Genomic DNA, 21348 nt, shown 5'->3' with positions numbered 1-21348 from the left:
AACAAAGCCCACATGGAAGAAGCACACCAGCCTGTGTGATTATGAGATGCTGAAGGGATCAGTTATCAGGCATCAAAGAACAAAAAAATCATATCATTGTGTGTTCACTTCCCCAGTACAATCACCAAAGACAAATGGGTGCATAAGAAAATGGAGTGAAGAAAGCTGATGGTGACCGGCTGTCAAAAGATACACTGTCTGGGGTCTTAAAGGCTTGAAGGTAAACAAGTGGCCATCTAGCTCAGAAGCAACAAAGCCCACGTGGAAGATACACACCAGCCTGTGTGATCATGAGGTGTCGAAGAGATCAGGTATCAGGCATCATCAGAACAAAAAAAACGTATCATTGTGAATGAGGGGGAGTGTGGAGTGTTTATTAATTTGCTCACAGAATCTTTCAGTAGTGCAACTTGAGGCTTGAATTGCCTTTTTTGGTTTTGGGGTTTTTTTTCTTCATTTTTCATTTTCTAACTGTATGTATTTGCACATTTCATTATAATATTTTACTTTGTCTTTACTTTTGTAACAAGGCAGTAGTAAAAGAGAAAGTCATTGTTCCCCAACAGTAGGATTTGCAAATTACTATTATCTGAGTCATTTGCTGTGCTTTTACAAAGCGCATTCCTGCTTTGACCCAGTACATCTACTAAATCAGACTCTGAGTATGATGCCATGGAGACATTAAATATTGATATCTCTTCAGCTGATTCTTAGGGGGTTATAGTTTGGGGACACTCATTACAAAAGAATGTAGAATAAACTATACTAATGAAAAGAACATATATTGTTACAAAATTCTAGATTTGTTGGCAAAGCTCTAGATTTCAGTTTAACCTTTCAGGAAATTTTATGAACTTGAGAAACTGTTAACTACTGAGACCTTCAGTTTTCACAACTTCAAAGGGAGACTGCTTCATGGGTGTGAACAGAAACCTCCAAAGGAAAACTCTTATGATAGTAAGCAATCTTGGGAAAGATATAAAGAGCATTTGGTTCTTTATTAATTTTCTTATCTATAATCCACTCAAAGAATCCTAAAACAGCTCCTGTGTTCCTGCTGCTTCATCTCTTTTTTTAAACTGGTTTACTTAGTTAAATATATTAAATTAGATCATCGTGATGCAATTACTCCAAGGTTACAAATGATGGAGTTCCAGTGGGTGTTGTTTCCTTCCCTGCCCCCATTCCATCTTCATTATTTCCCCTCATAGGAGATATAAAAACAGTTTCTTAATTGGTGTGTATTTGCAAAGACATGGAATTTAGACATGTCAAAATAAATTAGATTTGTTCTCAGTAGAAAGAACGCAATAGAGCCAGATTGAGTCTCTGAAATTTTATTGCATCTATTTACAAACACTTTTATAATCCTAAACTGCATGGCATTTAAAATAATTAGGCTCTTTCTCCCAGACATATAACATTTACTTTTATTGGTACTTCTTGAACCCAACGATAAACATAGATTTTAAACTGTGGAATAATTGTTTCATCTATGCTTGCATTGTGAAAGCCTACATCTCACATTTAGGCTGAAAAGTCTGTCATTTTAGTATAGTTATCATTACAACAACTAAGATATGTTGAATATAGTTAAATAAAATAGATTGATTGCAATCTCTATTGCAGAGGGGTCTCGGGGAGGAGACGAGCCAGTCAGGGTGCGATGTAACAACGATGAAAAATACAACTTTCCTCTAGTTCCTAAATGTTTCCTCCCCGCTCCCATTATCATGATACGAATTCTACCTTACAAGTCTGGCTAGACCAGAGGATGTACACTGGTACAGATAGGAACTGAAAATACAGGGAACCCAGGGCGGATGATCCCTTCAGGACCGGTGGTGTAAGTGGCGAAACAGGGAGGGTAGAGGGAGAGTGGGTTGGAAAGAGGGAACCAATTACAAGGAGAACTATATGTGACCTCCTCCCTGTGGGACGGACAACAGAAAAGTGGGTGAAGGGAGACGTCGGACAGGGAAATATGTGACAAAATAATAATTTATAAATTATCAAGGGCTCATGAGGGAGGGGCGAGCGGGGAGAGAGGGGAAAAATGAGGACCTAATGCCAGGGCTTTAAGTGGAGAGGAAATGTTTTGAGAATGATGAGGACAATGAATGTACAAATGCGCTTTACATATTTCATGTATGTATGGATTGTAATAAGAGTTGTATGAGCCCCTAATAAAATGATTTTTAAAAAATTGGAATTGGTAAACAGATACGATGACAGTATCATCCTAAGGAAAATTCAATTGAATGGTGTATATTAACTCTGTGGCAGTTAATTTCTTCAGGATCCACTTCTTTCATCTTCAAAAATGATTTATAACAATACATATGACGTAATTTTGATCAATGTCCTTCTTAATAGAATACAACTGTAGATTTTAAGTATACAGTAAAGCCCAAAATATTTCTCTTGATGAGTTAAGAAGATCTGGAATATGTCAGAACACCTGGGCATGACATTCAGATCAGGTAAAGCCCGGTGATTGAGCCATTGGAGGAGGCCCTGTCAAAAGGCCTTTTTAAAAATAAGAACCCTTTGGTCCATTAACTCATAGCCATCAGTGTCTGGAGACTGGGAATCCAGATGGTCTCTTACCTCCAGGTCTGTGCAGTGCAGCCCGGGCATTCCATTGTTATTACCTGCCTGTTTGAGGAACCTTGCTTATTGAGCGCGTACTTTATCGCCAATTCTAATAGCAATTGTTATAGATTGGAAAACCGGAATTTTAAATTGCTCAACCACTCTTTATTTTGAGTTAGGGGCTAAAAAGTTAAACTGGGAAGAAAAACTACGATTCAGAATTTATTATAAAATGGATGAATTGCATATATACTAAGTGATAATGAGAGAAAATATTTGTTGACATAAAAGCTTCTGAAAAATCCTCTTTTGAGGGGTCACCATTTTAATGCTTCTGAAACCAAACAGCAGATTTTTAATATACAAACATAAAGAAAAATTAGGGGAGAACATGTTATGTATGTTTCAGAATGTTACTACCAAACATATGTTACAGAGAGCATATCTAAAAGTCTTAACCTGGAGACCATAGGTCAAACCTAGTCACATGATCATAAAACACAAAAGCAAACAAACAAAAAATGTCATTGGTTAGCATAATTAAAACTCAGGCTTTATATAAAACTTATATATTCTATTTGGCTAAAAATCAAGTTAGACATGCACTACCACATGGCAGTTGCCATTTTTATATAGAGAGTGCTGCTTTTAATTACCCACAGTCACACCTATATTGATCTGTGACCAGCCCACTTTATTCAGTCATGTAAATAGCTTATTGTGCATCTGATTTTATGGATTCTGATTTAAACCAGACCATTCATTTTATATTCAATTTACATGAGTTCAAGTGTATTATGGAATTTGTCCCAATCATGTAACTGATATTTTTCAGGGCATAAAATAAAAGTAAAATGGGTCCTGACTGGCAATAAATAGAAAAGAATTGAAATGTTGTAATCTAATGCTCATTATCATAGAGGGTCATTTAATTGTACTAGGAGAATATTGCATTTTTATAGCGTGTTTGTTTTTGTTTTTTATTCTGATAGTAAAATGTGTGCTGGAACAAGACAAAGGTTAATAGGAGCTATTTTGTCTCAAAGTAAATCTGTTTAAAACATTTACTAACAAATAGAATTTTAAATGTTTTTAGTGACACACTTTAAATTTAGTGGAAGATTTTTAGTTGCTTTTTCAATTATCCTAGTTGCTTTTTCCAGTACTAATTATTTCTGTTCTGATTCTGCATTTAAGATAAAAAATGCTCACTAAATAATTTTCTTAATATTTAAATAATTGAAATCATTTTTCTAATGTTAGAGGTAGAAGGGGTGCAGACATTATGTTTCTATACTTTATATAGATAAAGAAATAAATTATTGAAAGTATAAAACTTTGCTCTAAACAAGATAGACAAAAATACAATGTAAGCACTGTGTATTTAAAAATATATTTAAATATATTGTCATCATCTTTTTCAAAACATTTTCTTTCTACTTGATCCCTTGGTATCAGATCCTCATTTTCCATGTCTCCTCCCTCCCCGTGTCCCCTCGATAATTTATATATTATGCTATTTTTCCATGTCTTACACTGACTGCTATCTCCTTTCACCCACTTTACATTGATGATTGTGTTTGTCCCACTTCCTTCCCTCCTAGTTTTGCTGCTCCGCTTATTGGTCCTGGAGGGTTTATCTGTTCTGGATTTCCTGTGTTGTGAGCTCTTCTATGTACCAGTATACATGTTCTGGTCTAGCTAGGTTTGCAAGATAGAAATGGGGTCATCATTGTGGGGCAGAGTAGGGGAAGGAGAAGGAAGCATTAAAGAACTAGAGGAAGGCTGTTGTGTGTTTCCTCGGGGCGCTATACTGCACCCTGAGTGGCTGTGTCTTCCTTGTGGCCCTTCTGACTGGGTATGCAACTGACTACTGATGGGCTTTGGGTCTCCACTCTGCCCTCCCCCTCATTCACATTGACATGATTGTTTGGTTGTTTGTTTTGTTTTGGGTCTTTGATGTCTGATACCTGATCCCATAAACAGATGTGTTTGACACATGGATACATGTATGGATTGTGATAAGAAACCCCAATAAAATAGATTTTTAAATATAAATTAATTTAAAAATAAACATTAGGGCTACAAAAGACCTGAACAGTATTAACAATCTAAGTTATATTTCTTTATACATGGGGAGGAGAGATAATTTATTGGCTACAACTATTTTGCTTGTGCTTACATTAGACGTTAGACTATGTATCTTTAGATTATCATATTCTACCTTTAATCAACTTTAGAACCAAAAAAAAAAAGAAAACACAACAGATTCCTACATGCAATAGAGGTGTCTCATGTTTCTTCTATATAGGGAGGTATATAGTGGTACCAGGAATATAATAATACAGTACATATATAACACATAACACATATGTCTTGGTAGTCATAATAAACACACAGATGTTACTGGCCTATAAATAAATAAATAAATAGATAAATATTTTTATGTTGTTTTTTAAATCATTTTATTAGGGGCTCATACAACTCTTTTCACAATCTGTGCATATATCATTTGTGTCCAGCACATTCGTACATATGTTGCCATCATCGTTCTCAAAACACTTGCTTTCTACTTAAGCCCTTGGTATCAGCTCCTCATTTTCCCCTCCCTCCCTGCTCCCCCCTCCCTCATGAATCCTTGATAATTTATAAATTATTATTATATTATCATATCTTACACCATCCGATGTCTCCCTCACCCACTGTCTGCCCCCCAGGGAGGAGGTTATATGTAGACCTTGTCATCTGTTCCCTTCTCCCTCCCCTTCCCTCCACCATCCCGATATCGCCACTCTCACCACTGATCCTGAGGGGCTCATCTGTCTTGGATTCCCTGTATTTCCAGTTCCTATCTGTGCCAGTGTACATCCTGCGGTCCAGCCGGATATGCAAGGTAGAATTAGGATCATGCTAGTGGGGAGGGGGGAGGAAGCATTTAAAAACTAGAGGAAAATTGTATATTTCATCATTGCTACACTCCATTCTGACTGGCTCGTCACCTCCCCGCAGCCCTTCTGCAAGGGGATGTCCAATTTCCCCCAGATGGGTCCTGGGTCCCCACTCTGCACTCCCCCTCATTCACAATGCTATGATTTTATATTATTTATTTATTTTTTGGTCTTTGATGCCTGATACCTGATCCCTTCGACATCTTGTCATCTCACAGGCTGGTGTGCTTCTTCCATGTGGGCTTTGTTGTTTCTCAGTTACATGGCCCCTTGTTTATCTTCCAGCCTATGGGACCCCAGATGTTATATATTTTGACAGCTGGGTACCATCAACTTTCTTCACCACATTTGCCTATGCACCCGCTTTGTCTTCAGCATTCATGCTGGTGTGTTTCTTCCATGTGGGCTTTGTGTTTCTTAGCTAGATGGCTGCCTCATTGTCTTTAAGCCTTGAAGACCCCAGATGCTATATCCTATCCCTAAAATATAATAAATAGTAATAAAATATAACCAAAGTATTTTCTTAAAATAAAACATCAAATAAGTTGTATGTAACTTTAGCAGTTTATTACCCTAATATACATTTCACGTATATTGTTGCCTATTTATGCATAACAACATTATAACCAACTTAAAAGCTTAAAACAATACAAACCTATTACTTATCACGCAGTCTCTATGGATCAAGGATCCAAACATGGGTTTGCTGTGTCTTCTGCCTCATAGTCTTGCACAAGGTTGAAATGAACGTGTGCCAACCCTGGTGTTGCCAACATCTGAGCTTCTAATGGAGAGGGGTCCAATTCTAATCTTGTATGTTTGTTTTAAAGATTCATTTATTTTGATATATTGTATGGAGGGCCATGCTTCCTTGCTGGATGTTTGTTAGTATTTCCTTCATTTCCTAAGCATTTGGACTACTCCATTAAAGTCAATAGAAGAGATTGTCAATAGAATTAGCTGGCAGAAAGGTAATTACAACCTTATGCAGTGTAATCACTGAAGGGACATGTTATTATCTTTACTCATTTGGTTAGACCTGAGTCTCAGATACCACCTCTCATTCAAGAGAAGATTTTAGAAAAATTACGAATACCATTAAATAGGATAAGTAGGTTCCACCTCAAAGACTGCAATATTTGCACATGTTCCTTCTAAAAGAGCCATTCAAGCTCGATAACTTCACAATCATCATGGTCAGCCACTGAGTAATGTGTAAAGTAGCAAAGAGTTGTAATGTAACTTGGTAATTTAAAATATTACACCAAAGTTGACCTATGCATAATCCATCAGCACCAATCTTAGTGCTTTTGCATATTTCCTCACTTTTGTGGTAGTCTACTATCATGTTAGATTCAAAATGGTAAAATCATCACCACATTGCCCCAACCCTGTGACAATACAATAAATGGCGAGGTCTTAGAATGTTTTGTTTTAGACGGGGATCGGGGCAAGTATATATTTTTCTGATCTAGGTGCTCTTATTGGGACTTTTTGATTGAAATTACAAAAATCCTAGGTAAATAAAAAAGAATAGAATATTAAGATGACATGCTTAAAATTTCAGTCAAGTACAGAAAATGATAAGATTTTTGGCTTATTTGGTATGTTATCAGGAGGACCAATCCCTCAAGAAGGACGTCATGCTGGTACTGTGCTGGCAGAGCATAGCAGTTTGTGTAAGATGTTTATAAGTGGGTCATATATCATTAATTTTTCAGGGTATAAATGCTAGATTAATATTTATCCTAGCAGGCTTCATCAAAGGTTAAAAATAAACTGTGCTATATAATAAAAAATTAAGAGTAATATTGATAAAAAGTTAAGAGTAATACCAAAAAAGTAAGTAATGAAGCACTGAAAATGCCACATGAAAGAAATGTCAATATGATTTGTTTAACTGGTCTGAGAACAGAGACTAATGCTCACGGAAACTAGGTGAGATGAACAGGGACACATAGAGGGAAAATCTAGAAAGATTATTAAGATGTTGTGTTTAATACTTTTCTAATAAGTGTTTCTAATAAGAATCTTCTAGTTCTGGTTGACATAAGCTGATAAAAATTGTAACCTGCCGGATGATCCCTCCAGGCCCAGTGGTGTGAGTGGCGATACTGGGAGGGTAGAGGGACAGTGGGTTGGAAAGGGGAAACCGATTACATGGATCTACATATAACCTCCTCCCTGGGGGACGGACAACAGAAAAGTGGGTGAAGGGAGACATTGGACAGTGGAAGATATGACAAAATAATAATTTGTAAATTATCAAGGGTTCATGAGGGAGGGGGAAGCGGAGAGGAGAGGAAAAATGAGGAGCTGATGCCAGGGGCTTGGATGGAGAGCGGATGTTTTGAGAATGATGAGGGCAATGAATGTACAAATGTGCTTTACACAATTGATGTGTGTATGGATTGTGATGGGAGTTGTGTGAGCCCCTAATAAAACGATTTTTTAAAATTGTAACATGGAAATTGTTCACTTTGTGATGATCATGTTATGATAGGCTAACAGTAGGTACCAATAGTTTGAAATAAAACATAGAATATGAGAATAAAATAGTGTTTCATTGAAAAATACTTTGTGACTTGGTTAGCACATGTATGACACACATTGTGGGAGGGTCGTGGTACAGCAGCAAAACTGGGTAGTTTTAAAGAACAGATTCTTTTCTCCCGTTCTTAATCCTGAGGCTAGAAATTTGTATTCAAGGCATCAGCAGAGCTGTGCTCTCTTCCTTCTTCTGCCTCTGTGGGGACCTCCTCCCTTTGCTCCTCCAATCTCTAGAAGCCCGAACATTTTTTTTTGGTGGTGGGGTGCTTAGGGGCATTGACTTGTAGATAGATCCTTGACTTGTAGGTGGATCCTCACCTACTTTCTTCCTTCTGTGCACCTCCTTCTTCCCTGTCTTTCTCTTGTATATGGGGCCATTTAGATATTTTTTAGTGGATAACATCTGCAGAGAAAAGCCATTATTTCCCTAAGCAAGCTCACCCTCACTGCTTCAGCATACCTTCAGCATGTGTTTTGTGCCATCAGCATACGTTTTGAAGAGTACAATGGAATATTGTCATATTAAGGGCATTACGTTGGTATAAGTAGGGGGGAAAAGTAATTGTTTAAAAAGATAAATGTTACAAAAAATTATCTGTTCAAATATTTTTTGGTACAGTCAGAACTTTACCACTGGGCCAAAATAAGAACTAGAAAGGGACACATGGGCTCTCTGCTTTAAAGTATTAAAAACAAAACAGGAGCAACATTTTATTTTAACAAGTTTAGGTAACTAATGGTATACATCTATTGCTTTCAGTCTAGATGGTGTTGCAGAGACAAGTGAAAAGAATTGTGTACAATATTTGGCAGATTATAGAGTAACAGTATGCTTCATCTTAAATTTAGAATAATGTTGCTAGTGAGACACACTTAGCTAAGAACATTTGCATAATTATGAACCTACTTTGTTGGAACTGGTGCATTAAATGGGTATGTTAATGTGTATATATGATATTTGCATACATATGAATTTGAGGTGGAACCATATGGCTTATTGTTTAAGAACAATTAGTTCTTACAATGTGGCCCCTGTACGATGAGGGCCACTTCCTCATGAGATGATCCTTGAGGATTTGAGTGCTACAGCACATCGTGGTGAAAGGAGTGAGAGGGTGCCCAGCTATCAGAAGGAAAGATAGCTTCTGGGGTCTTTACGACTTACCCTAGCCCAAGCAGCCATCTAAGGAAGCTGTCAACCAGTTTATGAAAAAGAAATATCTACTCAAGTGTGATCAAAGGATTTTCAATAAAGTCCATGACAGTGTAAGGAGTTTAAATTAGAATTTAAATTCGGATCACTTGGCATGTTGACAGCTATGGTTTACAGAGGGATCCCTAAATCCATTTTAAGTCTTCACATAAATTCAAATTCCACTGAAATCTTCTTGAATGTTCAAAGTTTTTTTCCTCAGGCAGATTATGTTTGAAAGAGTACTTCTGATACCCGCCTGGCCAGCGAAGAACCAGCCAGACCATGAACCTTGATGGAAACGGGGGTGGGGGGAAGGGGTATGGTTAACTCAAAATGCAATCATGGGAAAATGGACCATAAGAAATAAATGTTCTTCTCTAAATCTACAGACCTCCTCCCGTCAGTGAACTTGCAACGAGAGGGACCGTGGTTGGTGTCATTGCTGCTGCCGCCATCAATCAGAGCATTGTATACGCCATCGTTTCAGGAAATGAAGAGGGTGAGATCTCTCAGTCTATGAATTCACTATATATGTTCTTAACGAATTTTAGGGTGAATTAGCATATATATCCCACTTCTCTAATAAAATTGTGTCCTGGTATGCAATAGAGAACACTGGTGGTATATACCGCTTATGTGTTTCCTTGCTAACTACAAGGCCAGCAATTCAGAATGAGCGGCAAGCCTGTCGAGTCTCAGAAAACACGCCGGGTCAGCTCTACCCTGTCTTATAGGGTTGCTATGTGTTGGAATGAGCTTGTTGGAAGTGAGCTTGGTTTGGTTGCTTTAGATGTCATAATAACAATATATCCTTAATCAGATGGAAAGCTGGGCTGTTAATAGATTTTTTCCCCCTCCTATAAGAAAAGCCTACATTTTTTTACCTCTAGAAATAGTCCCCTTGTCAAAAAGATTCTGATGATGGCTATAATAATGGAAGACTGGCAAGATCTGACCTACTCTGCCTCTGTAGCAAGAACGGAAGATCTTATTTTCTTTTTTACCTTTTCCGCATTTTCACTTGTGCTGCTAGGTCTTCCCCTCAATATATTACTAACATTGTTTTCCCTGTACTTCCAACATCTAAAAACAATGATTTCCCTAGCCAGGGTCTTACACTCTGTGATTCTATTTGTTCTTTGCCTTGAAGAAAGCAAAAATGGCTATGCTTGTCCATCTCTTTTCCACTCTCTGCCTATTTTATATTTGATCTATTGATTTATTCATTTATTCAATCATTCATCAGTCATCTACTCTTTTATCTACTATAAAAATGTATACACCAGGGAACAAAACAGATCCGTCTTTGCCCTAGGAAACATGTAAGGAACAATCTAACTTCATTCTTCCTACACAATCTTTGTTTGTGTAGTAGTTCTGACACAATTATTAAGTTACATCTTTGAAAAAACTATTTTCAGTGTCTCAGTGTAAATTGTAAATTGCATGTGCTCATTAATGGCAATCTTGAAGACTCCATGAGAGGAAATGTGTCAAAAAGAAGGGAAGCGCACCTCATTCCATTAGCCACTGTGTTTCTTCCTGAAGGTGCCAGCCACAGAGGCTTTTGTAGGGAATGCTGGCTACAGACGTCTGGAGTGAATACAAAGAGATTGGTGAAGCTAGCCCTTCTAGTCAAATTATATACTAGATATTTTCAAAGGGGGATTTTATATTTTTGTTGTTTTCATTATGAGTTATCAGAAAATAGAGATAACTACAAGGCAAAATGAAAGTAAAAAAAAAATGCATGGAAAGAGGTACTTCGTGATCCGAACCTAAAACCAAATCCTCTGCCTTCAAGTTGATTCCAACCTATAACAACTTGATATAGGGTGCAAGAGGCTATGCATTTTTAAGGGAGTATGCAGTGCCAAGTTTATTCCAAGGAGCACTACTGAGTTTGAATTTCCCAGTCCATATTTGATAGCACCAGACCGAAATTTTGGGTGAACTTTAAAATGGGAGAGCAGAAATGAGACTCCTGAATTAAGTCAATGATATGAACCAGCTACAATAACTCCAGGTTAATATTTCCAGTTTTCAAATGAAGCAAACAGGAATTCTTCCCCTATTACACTCTAGAGTTTCATAGCTTATCTGTAAATAGATAAATATTATAATTAAGATTTAGTGAATTAATATGGTCCTTCTAACCATAATTCCTTACGTGATGTATTTTAATTCTGGACTATAAATCAGTGGCAGTGATCCCATTTTGGAAGGACTTCTCTGGATTTAGGTGGAGCTAAATCCTGGCTATAATAAAGTGTGTGAACCAAGCCACGCCCTTTGCATTCTGGGAGCATCTTGAAACTGCCAGAGAGTGTGACATCCTCCTTCATTATCCCGGAGGGTATGGTCTGCTCAAAGACAGCCACACTCCCATCTAAGCCACTCCTCGGTGAATAGAGCCCTCTGGGACATAGAGAACCTACCTCTGGGAACCCAACAACAGATAGACCGATAAAGCAAATAATAACACCAGGGAGGGCTGTAATGCATTCTCAAAAACCAAACTCACTGCCATCAAGCCCATGCATCTCATAGAGATCTTAGAGGACCAAGTAAAGCTGTGCTTCTCAGCCCGAGGAGTAGCTGGTGGTTTTGTTGCTGATCTTGCATTTAGCAGCGCACTGCCCGTCCACTATGCCACCAGGGCCCTCCGTAATCCATTCATGTCATCAATTACATGAGACCAAAAGGTAGCTTTTCCGAAAATAATCATAATAAAGTTTAGAAGACATAAAGGGCCAGGAAAAAAGAATGCATAAAAACAGACAACATGAAGAGGAAGTGGAGAAATGTTACACTGAGGATATTACAACAAATGTCATGGAATGAAATGTATCATAATTGTTGAACAGACAACTAATTTGCATTGTAAAAAAATAAAGAAGAAGAAAGGCAATAGGCAGTCCTTAAAACAGAAGAAGGGAAAACTCCATGATTTATAATCAACACATATCTGTAAGCCAAGGATAATAAAACCACTAGCATGTTAAGACGTGCATTTGGACAAACCCTGACATTGATCATTTCTGTAACTAGCATGTCATTTCCAAAGACTAGCTAGCATATGGTCAGTCTTATGCATTGTATTTATTATAAATCGGTGTTTTTAGTCTGTTATCCCCCCTTTTTTAATAACAGAGCTTTTGGAAAATGATTCTTTTTGCTTATAGTACTAGTGAAATGACCAAAGGCATTGTATTTTAAACTCTAGGTATGTTTGGAATCAATAACGTCACAGGAGTCATTTACGTAAATGCACCTCTGGACTACGAGACAAGGACAAGCTACGTCCTTCGAGTTCAAGCTGATTCCCTGGAAGTGGTCCTGGCCAACCTCCGAGTTCCTTCAAAAAGTAAGCCAAATTAATTAAGGTTTTGTTTGTTTGTGCGTTTTAAAAAAAGGATGGTCTTTCTATTTATTTTTAAATACAGAGCTATGTGTAAATAAAGTTCTCTTTAAGAGATAGGCGGATCGTTGACACTCAGAAAAGAGTGCTCATTCATTTTGGCAGCCGATAGATGAGAATGCAGACAGTGATATAATAAGGAGCAGTATCAAAGCAATAACACACACATTTTAAACTTTGTATGCAGTAGCATTGTGATGCCATCATTATGTGTGACTGTGAAATCATAAATTTGACCCAATCTCGTTGCAAGCGTCTGGAGAACCCTCTGGAATGTATATGAGAGCAATCAAAAACTATTGCTGCAAAATCTTGTTATTCTTAGGTTCCAACTCATACTGAAATGTTTACTAAACACGAATGTCAAAATGTAAAGCTCTCCATCTAAGTCTGCATACTTCTGAAGACGATGTTTCTATCTCTATATCCCTTCCTCAAAGAAGTCAGTGCTTTTAGGTTCACACAGTAACAAAATGACAGGAATTGCACCCTCGAAAACCTCAAATCATATGCCTTTCCAATTTTTTAAGTTTTAGAACAAAAAGAAGTCTAAAGGTATACGATCGAGACACTCAGGTGGGTGGGGAATGGTTTTCCAGCATCATTTTCACAGGGCAGTCTTGACCATCTTTAAAGAATGAGTCGGTGTATGGTCAAGATGGGGGGAAAAATAGCCATGGTGCAAATCTGTGGGCATTTTCTTATCAATGTTGCTTTCAATTTTATTTATTGATTTTTTTTAACTGTGCGGAGTTACTACATATATTATATAGTCCCATGGTTCAATTACACCAAGCAGTATAGCAGTATTGTATAATTGCTACCACAATCAGCTTTTGAACACAGAATTCCTTCCGGGGCTCCTTCATATGGCCCCATAATCATCCTGTGTCCTTTAAGAAAATCTAACAAAATTATCATTTTGGAATCCCCCCAAACAGGCACTATAACCTTCTGAGTTGATCATGTTACCTGGCCCAACAGGTCCTCTCAGAATCCCTTGTTCTAAACGAACATTTTTTTTTTTAAGGGTACCCTACCAAAACAGACAAATCTATCACTGAGCGAACTGGTTTGCAGCTATCCACTGATCACTGAGACAAGCTTAAACATGCTTTGTTGGGAATAAGCAGTGCACATACTGACCAGAGCATTAGAAATGAGGCTGACAGTTTTCACTTACCCTTTGATTGTTAGTGAATCCATTCCTGCTAGTCATTTCTGGATTTTGTGGTTTCTTGTACTGATTTTCCTTTTTTAAGTGAGATGAAAAAAACGTTTTAAATTGGTGATTGACATTCTTATGATTATATAAAAATTAACTCATGTATTTCTGTGAGATGAAAATAATTACCCTATTTAACACAGTAAAAAATGTTTTAAAATGCTTTCATTTTTAATAACACATTCAGTAAATGACAATTTGGGGTTTTTAGCCCATGTCTGTTCAATACTAAAATATTTTTTGATATTTCAGAGGCATCTCATTTAGCACACAGAGATGGAAGCGAGAGCCTAGTACTGAATGGGGCGAGCCCAGAATGTGAGCGACACTAGCAATGGTGGCGTTCGTAGCACTCCCTTTGATTGATTGAGTAAATATTGGTTTTGCACATAAGCCATCCATCTTTTTCTAATTGTAAGTCATTAAAGAGTACAGAATTCCCCAGTAAAGCACATTTGATTTGAATTGTAGTAGAATCAAGTCCCAGGTGGCATATGAAATGGGGAAAGGATCTGGAACATCATCCCCCTTTTACAATGAGAATGTTAAATTTATCAGATCCTGCAGAAGGGGGAGGGGAATGGACCAAAAGAAGAGAAAGCTTGCATACCACGAGAAGGAGCCACGTAGTGGGACAGGGGAACAAGACGAGAGCAAAGGGCAGAGGGTGCATTGTGGCTGTTTGTTCTTTGTTCGTGTTACCAGCTTTTCAATTGATGTTCATAGATACACATACCTTTTCCCCCAATGATTCTAAATCGCATGTAATGGTCTAGTGTAGAGAACTTCACCGTTTTACATAGGTACCCATGAACTAATTTGAAAACTCAAATTGTTCAAAATATATTCTTTAATTAAGTCCATTAAATTATACTCTGTTTCCCATCACTTTCATAGTTAAATTTGTTTTTTATTTAATCGTCAAATTGGAGAAAATTGTATTTTTATAAAATTATGTAGGTGCTGAAAGGGTAGAATCACTTTAAATTATATAATGCCATCACTGGAATTACAAATAAACTGGAGAGAATAATTGAAAACTGTATTTGCCACCATTACTTGAAAAAAATGGGCAGTTAACTTTAGAATGAAAAACTGGTTAAGTATTCAGGTAGCACAGCCAGCATTTGAACTCTCACTGGTGAATATTTTGAAAAGCTTTATCACAAATAAATGAACCTAGCTCTCATTAATGTATGTTAAATTACTATAATCTAAGACTAATAAAAGTTTAGCTAATTCAGAGGTGTATACTTGTATGTGCCCTCGTTTGCGTGTAGAGGTGAGAACAATTAACATATTCATGAATTATCTTCTCAGAAATGCAAAAAGCCTAGAAGTTAAATGTTAGTTTGTTCAATGTCTGATGCTTTAAACACTGTTGTCAGCATTTCATTAATGATCTTTGCTTCTGGAAACAAAACCCATGTGTTTCAAACAGTACCACCTTTTAAAGACTATTAGTCCTCAATATATTAGTTGTAAAAATAAAAAGGCCATTATGTAAATTGAGGTTAATTAATTAATCGTCCAATCTTGCTTCAGAATAAGTGGCCCTATGGTCTTTAGCTCTACCATATATCATATAAATAAAGGTAATAAAAGTTTAATTCATAAAATAATGTTTCTCATTGGGATTTCTTTATCAAGACTTTGTTAATGAAATCCTTTCCAATGAAAGTTGTTTAGCTATTTTATAACTAGATTAAATATATATATTTTTTTAATCAATTTATTGGGGCTCATACAATTCGTCACAATACATAGATCAATTGTGTAAAGCACATCTATACATTTGTTGCCCTCATCATCTAGATTAAATATTAAATGCAAATTAACAATGAAAAGAAAGAAATGTTCTAAACTTCATTTCATTAATTTGACACTAGGAATACTTAAAACTATATTAACCTTTAAGTAGGGACTACTTCAAGCACACAGACTTCCAGAGAATATTGCAAAGAACACTTGTGTATCAATTACCCAATTGCAACATTAACAACTCCTAGAAATCTTGTTTTGCTCTCACTTACTCCTAAATCTATTATTATTGACAAAATTGGGAGGGGGATTCAAACACATAAATATTTTACTGTGCATAAAGGGAAGGACGCCGGTGAACACCGGCTTTGGTGTGGCTGCCATGCAGTCAACTCTGACTCGGGTTAACTGACCTGCAGGCTGTTTGGGAACTGCTCCATAGTTTTCCAGATAGGATTATTTTAGAAGCAGGACCCATATTCTGTCTCTTGAGACACCTTAAAGCGGATTTGAGCAACCAACCTAACTATTTGCACTATTCATACACTACAGTATTGACAATGAATATAAAAATATTCCAGTAAGTCAGAAACAATATATTTTCTTTTTTCCCTGATCCAATAAATTCAAGAATCAGCAAGTAATGATCACAAATTCAGGGCATGCAGAAATTTGTTTTCCTTGGGATCTGTGTATCCATTGTGTTGACATTAGGTATGGAGTATCTATAATATACCAGGTCCTGTGATAGTATTTCAGGACACCAAGGTAAAGAAGCAAAGTTCCTTCCTTCAAGAAGCCCGCGGTTCATTCGAGAACTGTTCTCCCCTGACAACATGTCCACAGTACATGAGCCATCTCGCCATCCTTGAGTCTAAAGAACCTGCTGCCTCTACTTTTTCCGATGCAGACTTGTTTGTTCTTTTTGTTCATCCATGGTACTTTTAATGTTCTTTTTGAGCACCATAATTCAAATGCATCAATTTCTCTTCCTCCTCCATTTTTCTCCTCTTCCCTCCTGCCTCCTCCTCCTCCTTCTCCACTTCCCTCTCCTTCCTTCTGCACTCAATAACAATGTTCACATGTATGTGAGGTCATTGAAAATTGCTTAGGTCAGGTGCACCTTAGTCCTCAATATAACATCCTGACTTTTCAACACTAACGATGTCTTGTGAAGCAGATTTACTCAATGCAATGCACCCTTTGATATATCAGCCGCTGTTTCCACAAGCATTTGGTGTGGAGCCAAGCAAGAAGAAACCCTTAGCGACTTCAAGCTTTGCTCCATTTATCATTATGTTAACTATTGGTGCAGGTATGAGGATTTTGGTTTTCTTCATATTAAATTGTAATCCATATTGAAGGCTGTAGTCCTTAATCTCCATCAGGTGCTCCTCACCTTCAGCAAGCAAAGCTTCATATAACCCAGCTTCGATGATTATTTGTGCAGCATACAGAGTGCATAAGTATGGTAAGAGGATACAACCCGGATGCACACTTTTCTTGATTTTAAACCTTGCAGTATTTATTCCCTTGTTCTATTTGCAAAATATCATTTGATCCAAGTACGGGTTTTGCATTAGCACAATTAAGTGTTCTGGAAATTCCATTCTTTTCAAGGTTATCCATAGTTTGTTATATTCCATGCAGTTGAATGCCTTTGCACAAGCAACAAAACACAAGTAAGAATCTTTTTTATTATGCTCTGCTTTCAGCCAAGAACCATATGACATCAGTGATGATATCACTTGTTCCATGTCTTCTTCTGAATCCTTTTTGAATTTATGGTGGCTTCCTATCAATGTACTGTTGAAACAATAGTATGATCTTGAGCAAAATTTTACTTATATCGATACTATTGTTCTAGAATTTGAGCTTTTTATGGCTTAACTTTCTGTGGAATGGGTCCAAGTATGGATCTCTTACAGTCTATTGGTCAAGTAGTTTATCTTCCAAATTTCCTGTCATAGACAAGTGAGCACTTCCAGTGTTTCATCTGCTCGTTGAACATTTCAACTGGTGTTCCCTAAATTCAAGGAGGCTTGTTCTTGGTTAATCCTTTCACTGCAGCTTGGACTTCTTCCTTCAGTAGCACTGAGCTTTGCTAATATGCTAACTTTTGAAAAAATTGAATTCTGACTGCTTCTTTTTGGTACAATGACTCTCTGTATTCTTTCTACCCTTTTTTGAAGCTTCCTGTATTGTTCCAAATTTTTCCCATAGAATAAAAATACAACCTTGATCATATCCCACCTGAATATCAAGACCATCTTGAAACTACTTTTGATGCATCAAACACTCTTGACAGAGACCTGATGAGCTGAGGGAGGACATCAAGAGCGTCATACAGAAAGAAAGCAAAGGGTTATTAAAAAGATAAGGAACAAAAACCGATCAAAGTGGTTGTCAGAAGAGACTGAAATGTGCTCTTTGTTGTAGTGGAGTAATGAAAGCAAATGAGAGAAATTACGAAGTAAAAGAACTGAATAAAATGGTTAAAAACATATTGAGAAAACATAGTAAAATATTATTAAATGTGCAGTGATCTAGAATTAGAAAAACAAAATGGAGGCACACTCACTATATTTTAAATGTAAAAACCAGAATTAAGATACAATAGATCTAAAGGATCAAAGAGATGTGCAAAAACTAGATTCAGATAATCAAATATAGTTTCAAAAAGAAGAAAGCTAATCACTCTAAAAACCTCCCAAGAATTTATAAATGAAATGTTAATTTCTTATACCTACTTCATTGCAAACTCTTTGGAATACTCATTTCATTCACTTTTGTTTTTCTTTCTTAATTTTATTAAACAAGGTAAAGTATATGCTATCCCATGGCTATCATATCAACCACTATTTTTGATCAAATAATTATCTCTGTTTCAAAAAAGAGAGACAAATGTGAATAAATTGCTGCTTTAAATGTGTTTCTTCAAACTATGAATGCTCTTTTCTTCTGGTTTGTATTCTCTGCCCAACAGACCGACTCAGTCTCTCCTGGGTTTTTAGGACAGAAAGCTGTTGTATCAAAGTATTTCTGCCACAAAGTCATATTTGCATTCTTTTAATTTTTAGATAGAACAAAAGCAACAATATGAAATATATGGTTCAGCTTGATTTATTGAATTGCATAATCGGAGCAACAATTTTTACCTGAAAGTAAAATTATAATTATCTGTAAATGTGAAAGAAAATAATATAGCCTTCTATAAATACATCATTCTATTTTGAGTTGGTAATGAGCCTTTCAATCAGGAATAAATGGCAGGACAATTAAGATAAACCTTACACTGGTGATAAAGCAGCTCAAATGCTATTGATTTCATTTTATGGTTTTGCTTTAGGGTATGAGCTTGTAATGCATTTCATTTTCTTGGCTTTTCAGGTTCCAAACAGAATGTCCGTGACAAATAATGCTAATGCCTCTTTACTCTTGATTGACTGACTTACAAAGGCACTTTTCATATAACTTGAGTAACCACATTGCAGCATGTTCTGTTATTTCCTCAATTATAGAAACCCCAGGAATTATAATTGAGTTATAAATATATAGGCACCTTTTTAGAAATTCTAGTGATAATGTTATTGCTCAGAAACCTAGAGATCACGTTATGTAAGATAATACCTGACTGCCATTTATGCTAATTTTTCTTCAAACATTTTAAGCCTATAAATACAGTTTAAATAAATATAGCCTAATGAAACATAAATTTATTCCTGGAGACTCATGGAAAACAAATCATTTGTCCATGAAAGTGTTTCTACTGTGCAAAATAGTTCTGCTTACAAATATGACACAAAAAACACTTATGAAATTTCATTAATATAATTCTGACACCAAATGTTTTAAGGCTCTGCTATTTTGTTACCCCCAAAATTGGTTCATTAAAGTTATGAAAGTCATTTTTGAATAAACATTTTTCATTAGGGTATAGTTATCATATATATTTCTTCATATGCAATATGAAGAAAATCTTGTGTCAAGAATAAAACTTTTATATTGCTCCCATGAGTGGTTATTATAAGGAATCTTGCAATGCAAGAAATTATTATTTATGCATAAGACTGAGAGTACCAGGGCTAAAGAAAGGATATGTAAGTTTATTTTCATTCTTGGCAATTTCTAATTAATAGGACTAATGGTTTTTATTCTTCTTTCATAGCCGTTTTGCCCAAGTTTACATTGAAATTCAAGGTAGAGTTTAATAAAAAATTTTGAAACACTGTTATTTGATGGACCATCACATGCATTTTAAGTTATACTTTGGGTTGCTAATCAAAAGGTCCACAGTTCAAATTCACCAGTGTCTCAGCAGCAAAAAGATGAGGCTTTCTACTCCCATAACAGATTACAGTCTCAGAAACCCATTGAAGTTCTGCTCTGTCTTAACAGGGCTCTATGAGTGGGAGTGAATTGACAGAAGTGAGCTTGAGTTGAGTCTCTTCTGTCTAAAGTATTCATCCTTCTTTGTTTTCTAGAATTCACAAGTATTATCTAAAGTTCAATTTTAAGTATATCCTTTTTGTAGTTTCCTTAATCTCTCTCCTGCCCTGTCATTAAGAAAAAGGTCTGGTACATGAGTGGTCTTCAAAGGATGTAGTATTATCCTATTTCGTTTTGCCCCACTTTCTGTCATAGAAACACTGAGACAGTGTGTGTGTTAGTCTAGGTGGACTAGAGAAACACATTCATAGACACATATGTGTGCAAGAAAGAACTTTATATAAAAGAGTAGTTGTATATTAAGAAAACATCCCAGCCCATCTAGATCAAGTCCATAAGTCTGATTTTAGTCCATATGCCCAATACCAGTCTGAAAATTCCTCTTCAGACTCATGCAGCCATACAATGAAGCTGAGTGCAGGAAGATCACAGGTGGAAAGTCTTGTGAATCCAGTGGCAATAGAAGCATCTCAGGCAGGTATGGATTTCCACATAGCTCCTCCAGCTCCAAGGCTCTGTCTGCCATCAGGATAGCTCCATGTGGCTTTTCAATAGGAATGCCTCACAGGAAGACGAAACAGAGAGTGTTTCTCCACCTCCAAGGAGGAATATAGACGTTCCCAGAATCCTCAAGAGAGGCCATTCCCACATAGAGGCCTTATTGGTTATGGCCTGATTAACAGGCTAGACTCCATCCCTTTACAAGTTGACAGGAGATTATGTAACTGCCACAGACCACCCATTGTCAGCTTGACACTTCCACACAACTCTTTAGCCATATATAATTTTCAAAAAAACAATAATAGAATCATATCTGTACCTAATAGGATAGAAGTAAAATGCTTACAATTAAAAAATGTGTGCCAAAGCTTCATTTAAACATAATATTCTATAAGTGAACAACGATATTCTATGCCTAACAATTGCAGTGAAATAAACACACCATAATCCTATGAATATATTCCCCCACATATGAATGTTTGTAAGCCAGCCACTTCATGCTTTTATCCGCCCAGTTTTGGGTATCCAATTTCTATATTGCCCCTTTACATCAACCTGCTGCTTTGAGGGGACAATACTAATCTTTGATGTAAAGAATCTTCATTCTGATGATGCCTTACACCTGATCCCTTCGACACCTCGTGGTTGCATAGGCTGGTGTGCTTCTTCCATGTGGGCTTTGTTGCTTCTGAGCTTGATGGCC

At 36.6% G+C, this 21348-nt stretch overlaps 1 protein-coding gene across 1 annotated transcript in view; it reads left to right on the top strand.

Moving 5' to 3' along the window:
- PCDH15 (protocadherin related 15) overlaps positions 1-21348 on the top strand; it is a 952716-nt gene that overhangs the window by 762856 nt on the left and 168512 nt on the right. Inside the window, exons 24-25 of the mRNA XM_045291300.1 lie at positions 9678-9787; positions 12515-12655. Coding sequence (XP_045147235.1) covers positions 9678-9787; positions 12515-12655 — 251 coding nt within the window. The remainder of the gene's footprint in view (positions 1-9677; positions 9788-12514; positions 12656-21348) is intronic.

The sequence above is a fragment of the Echinops telfairi genome, unplaced genomic scaffold (assembly GCF_000313985.2).
Source record: "Echinops telfairi isolate 266 unplaced genomic scaffold, ASM31398v2 ScPeMD7_70;HRSCAF=299, whole genome shotgun sequence".
Taxonomy (NCBI): Eukaryota; Metazoa; Chordata; class Mammalia; order Afrosoricida; family Tenrecidae; genus Echinops; species Echinops telfairi.
Note: the sequence above shows the minus strand (reverse complement) of the source record. Positions and strands in the feature narration are given on the sequence as shown.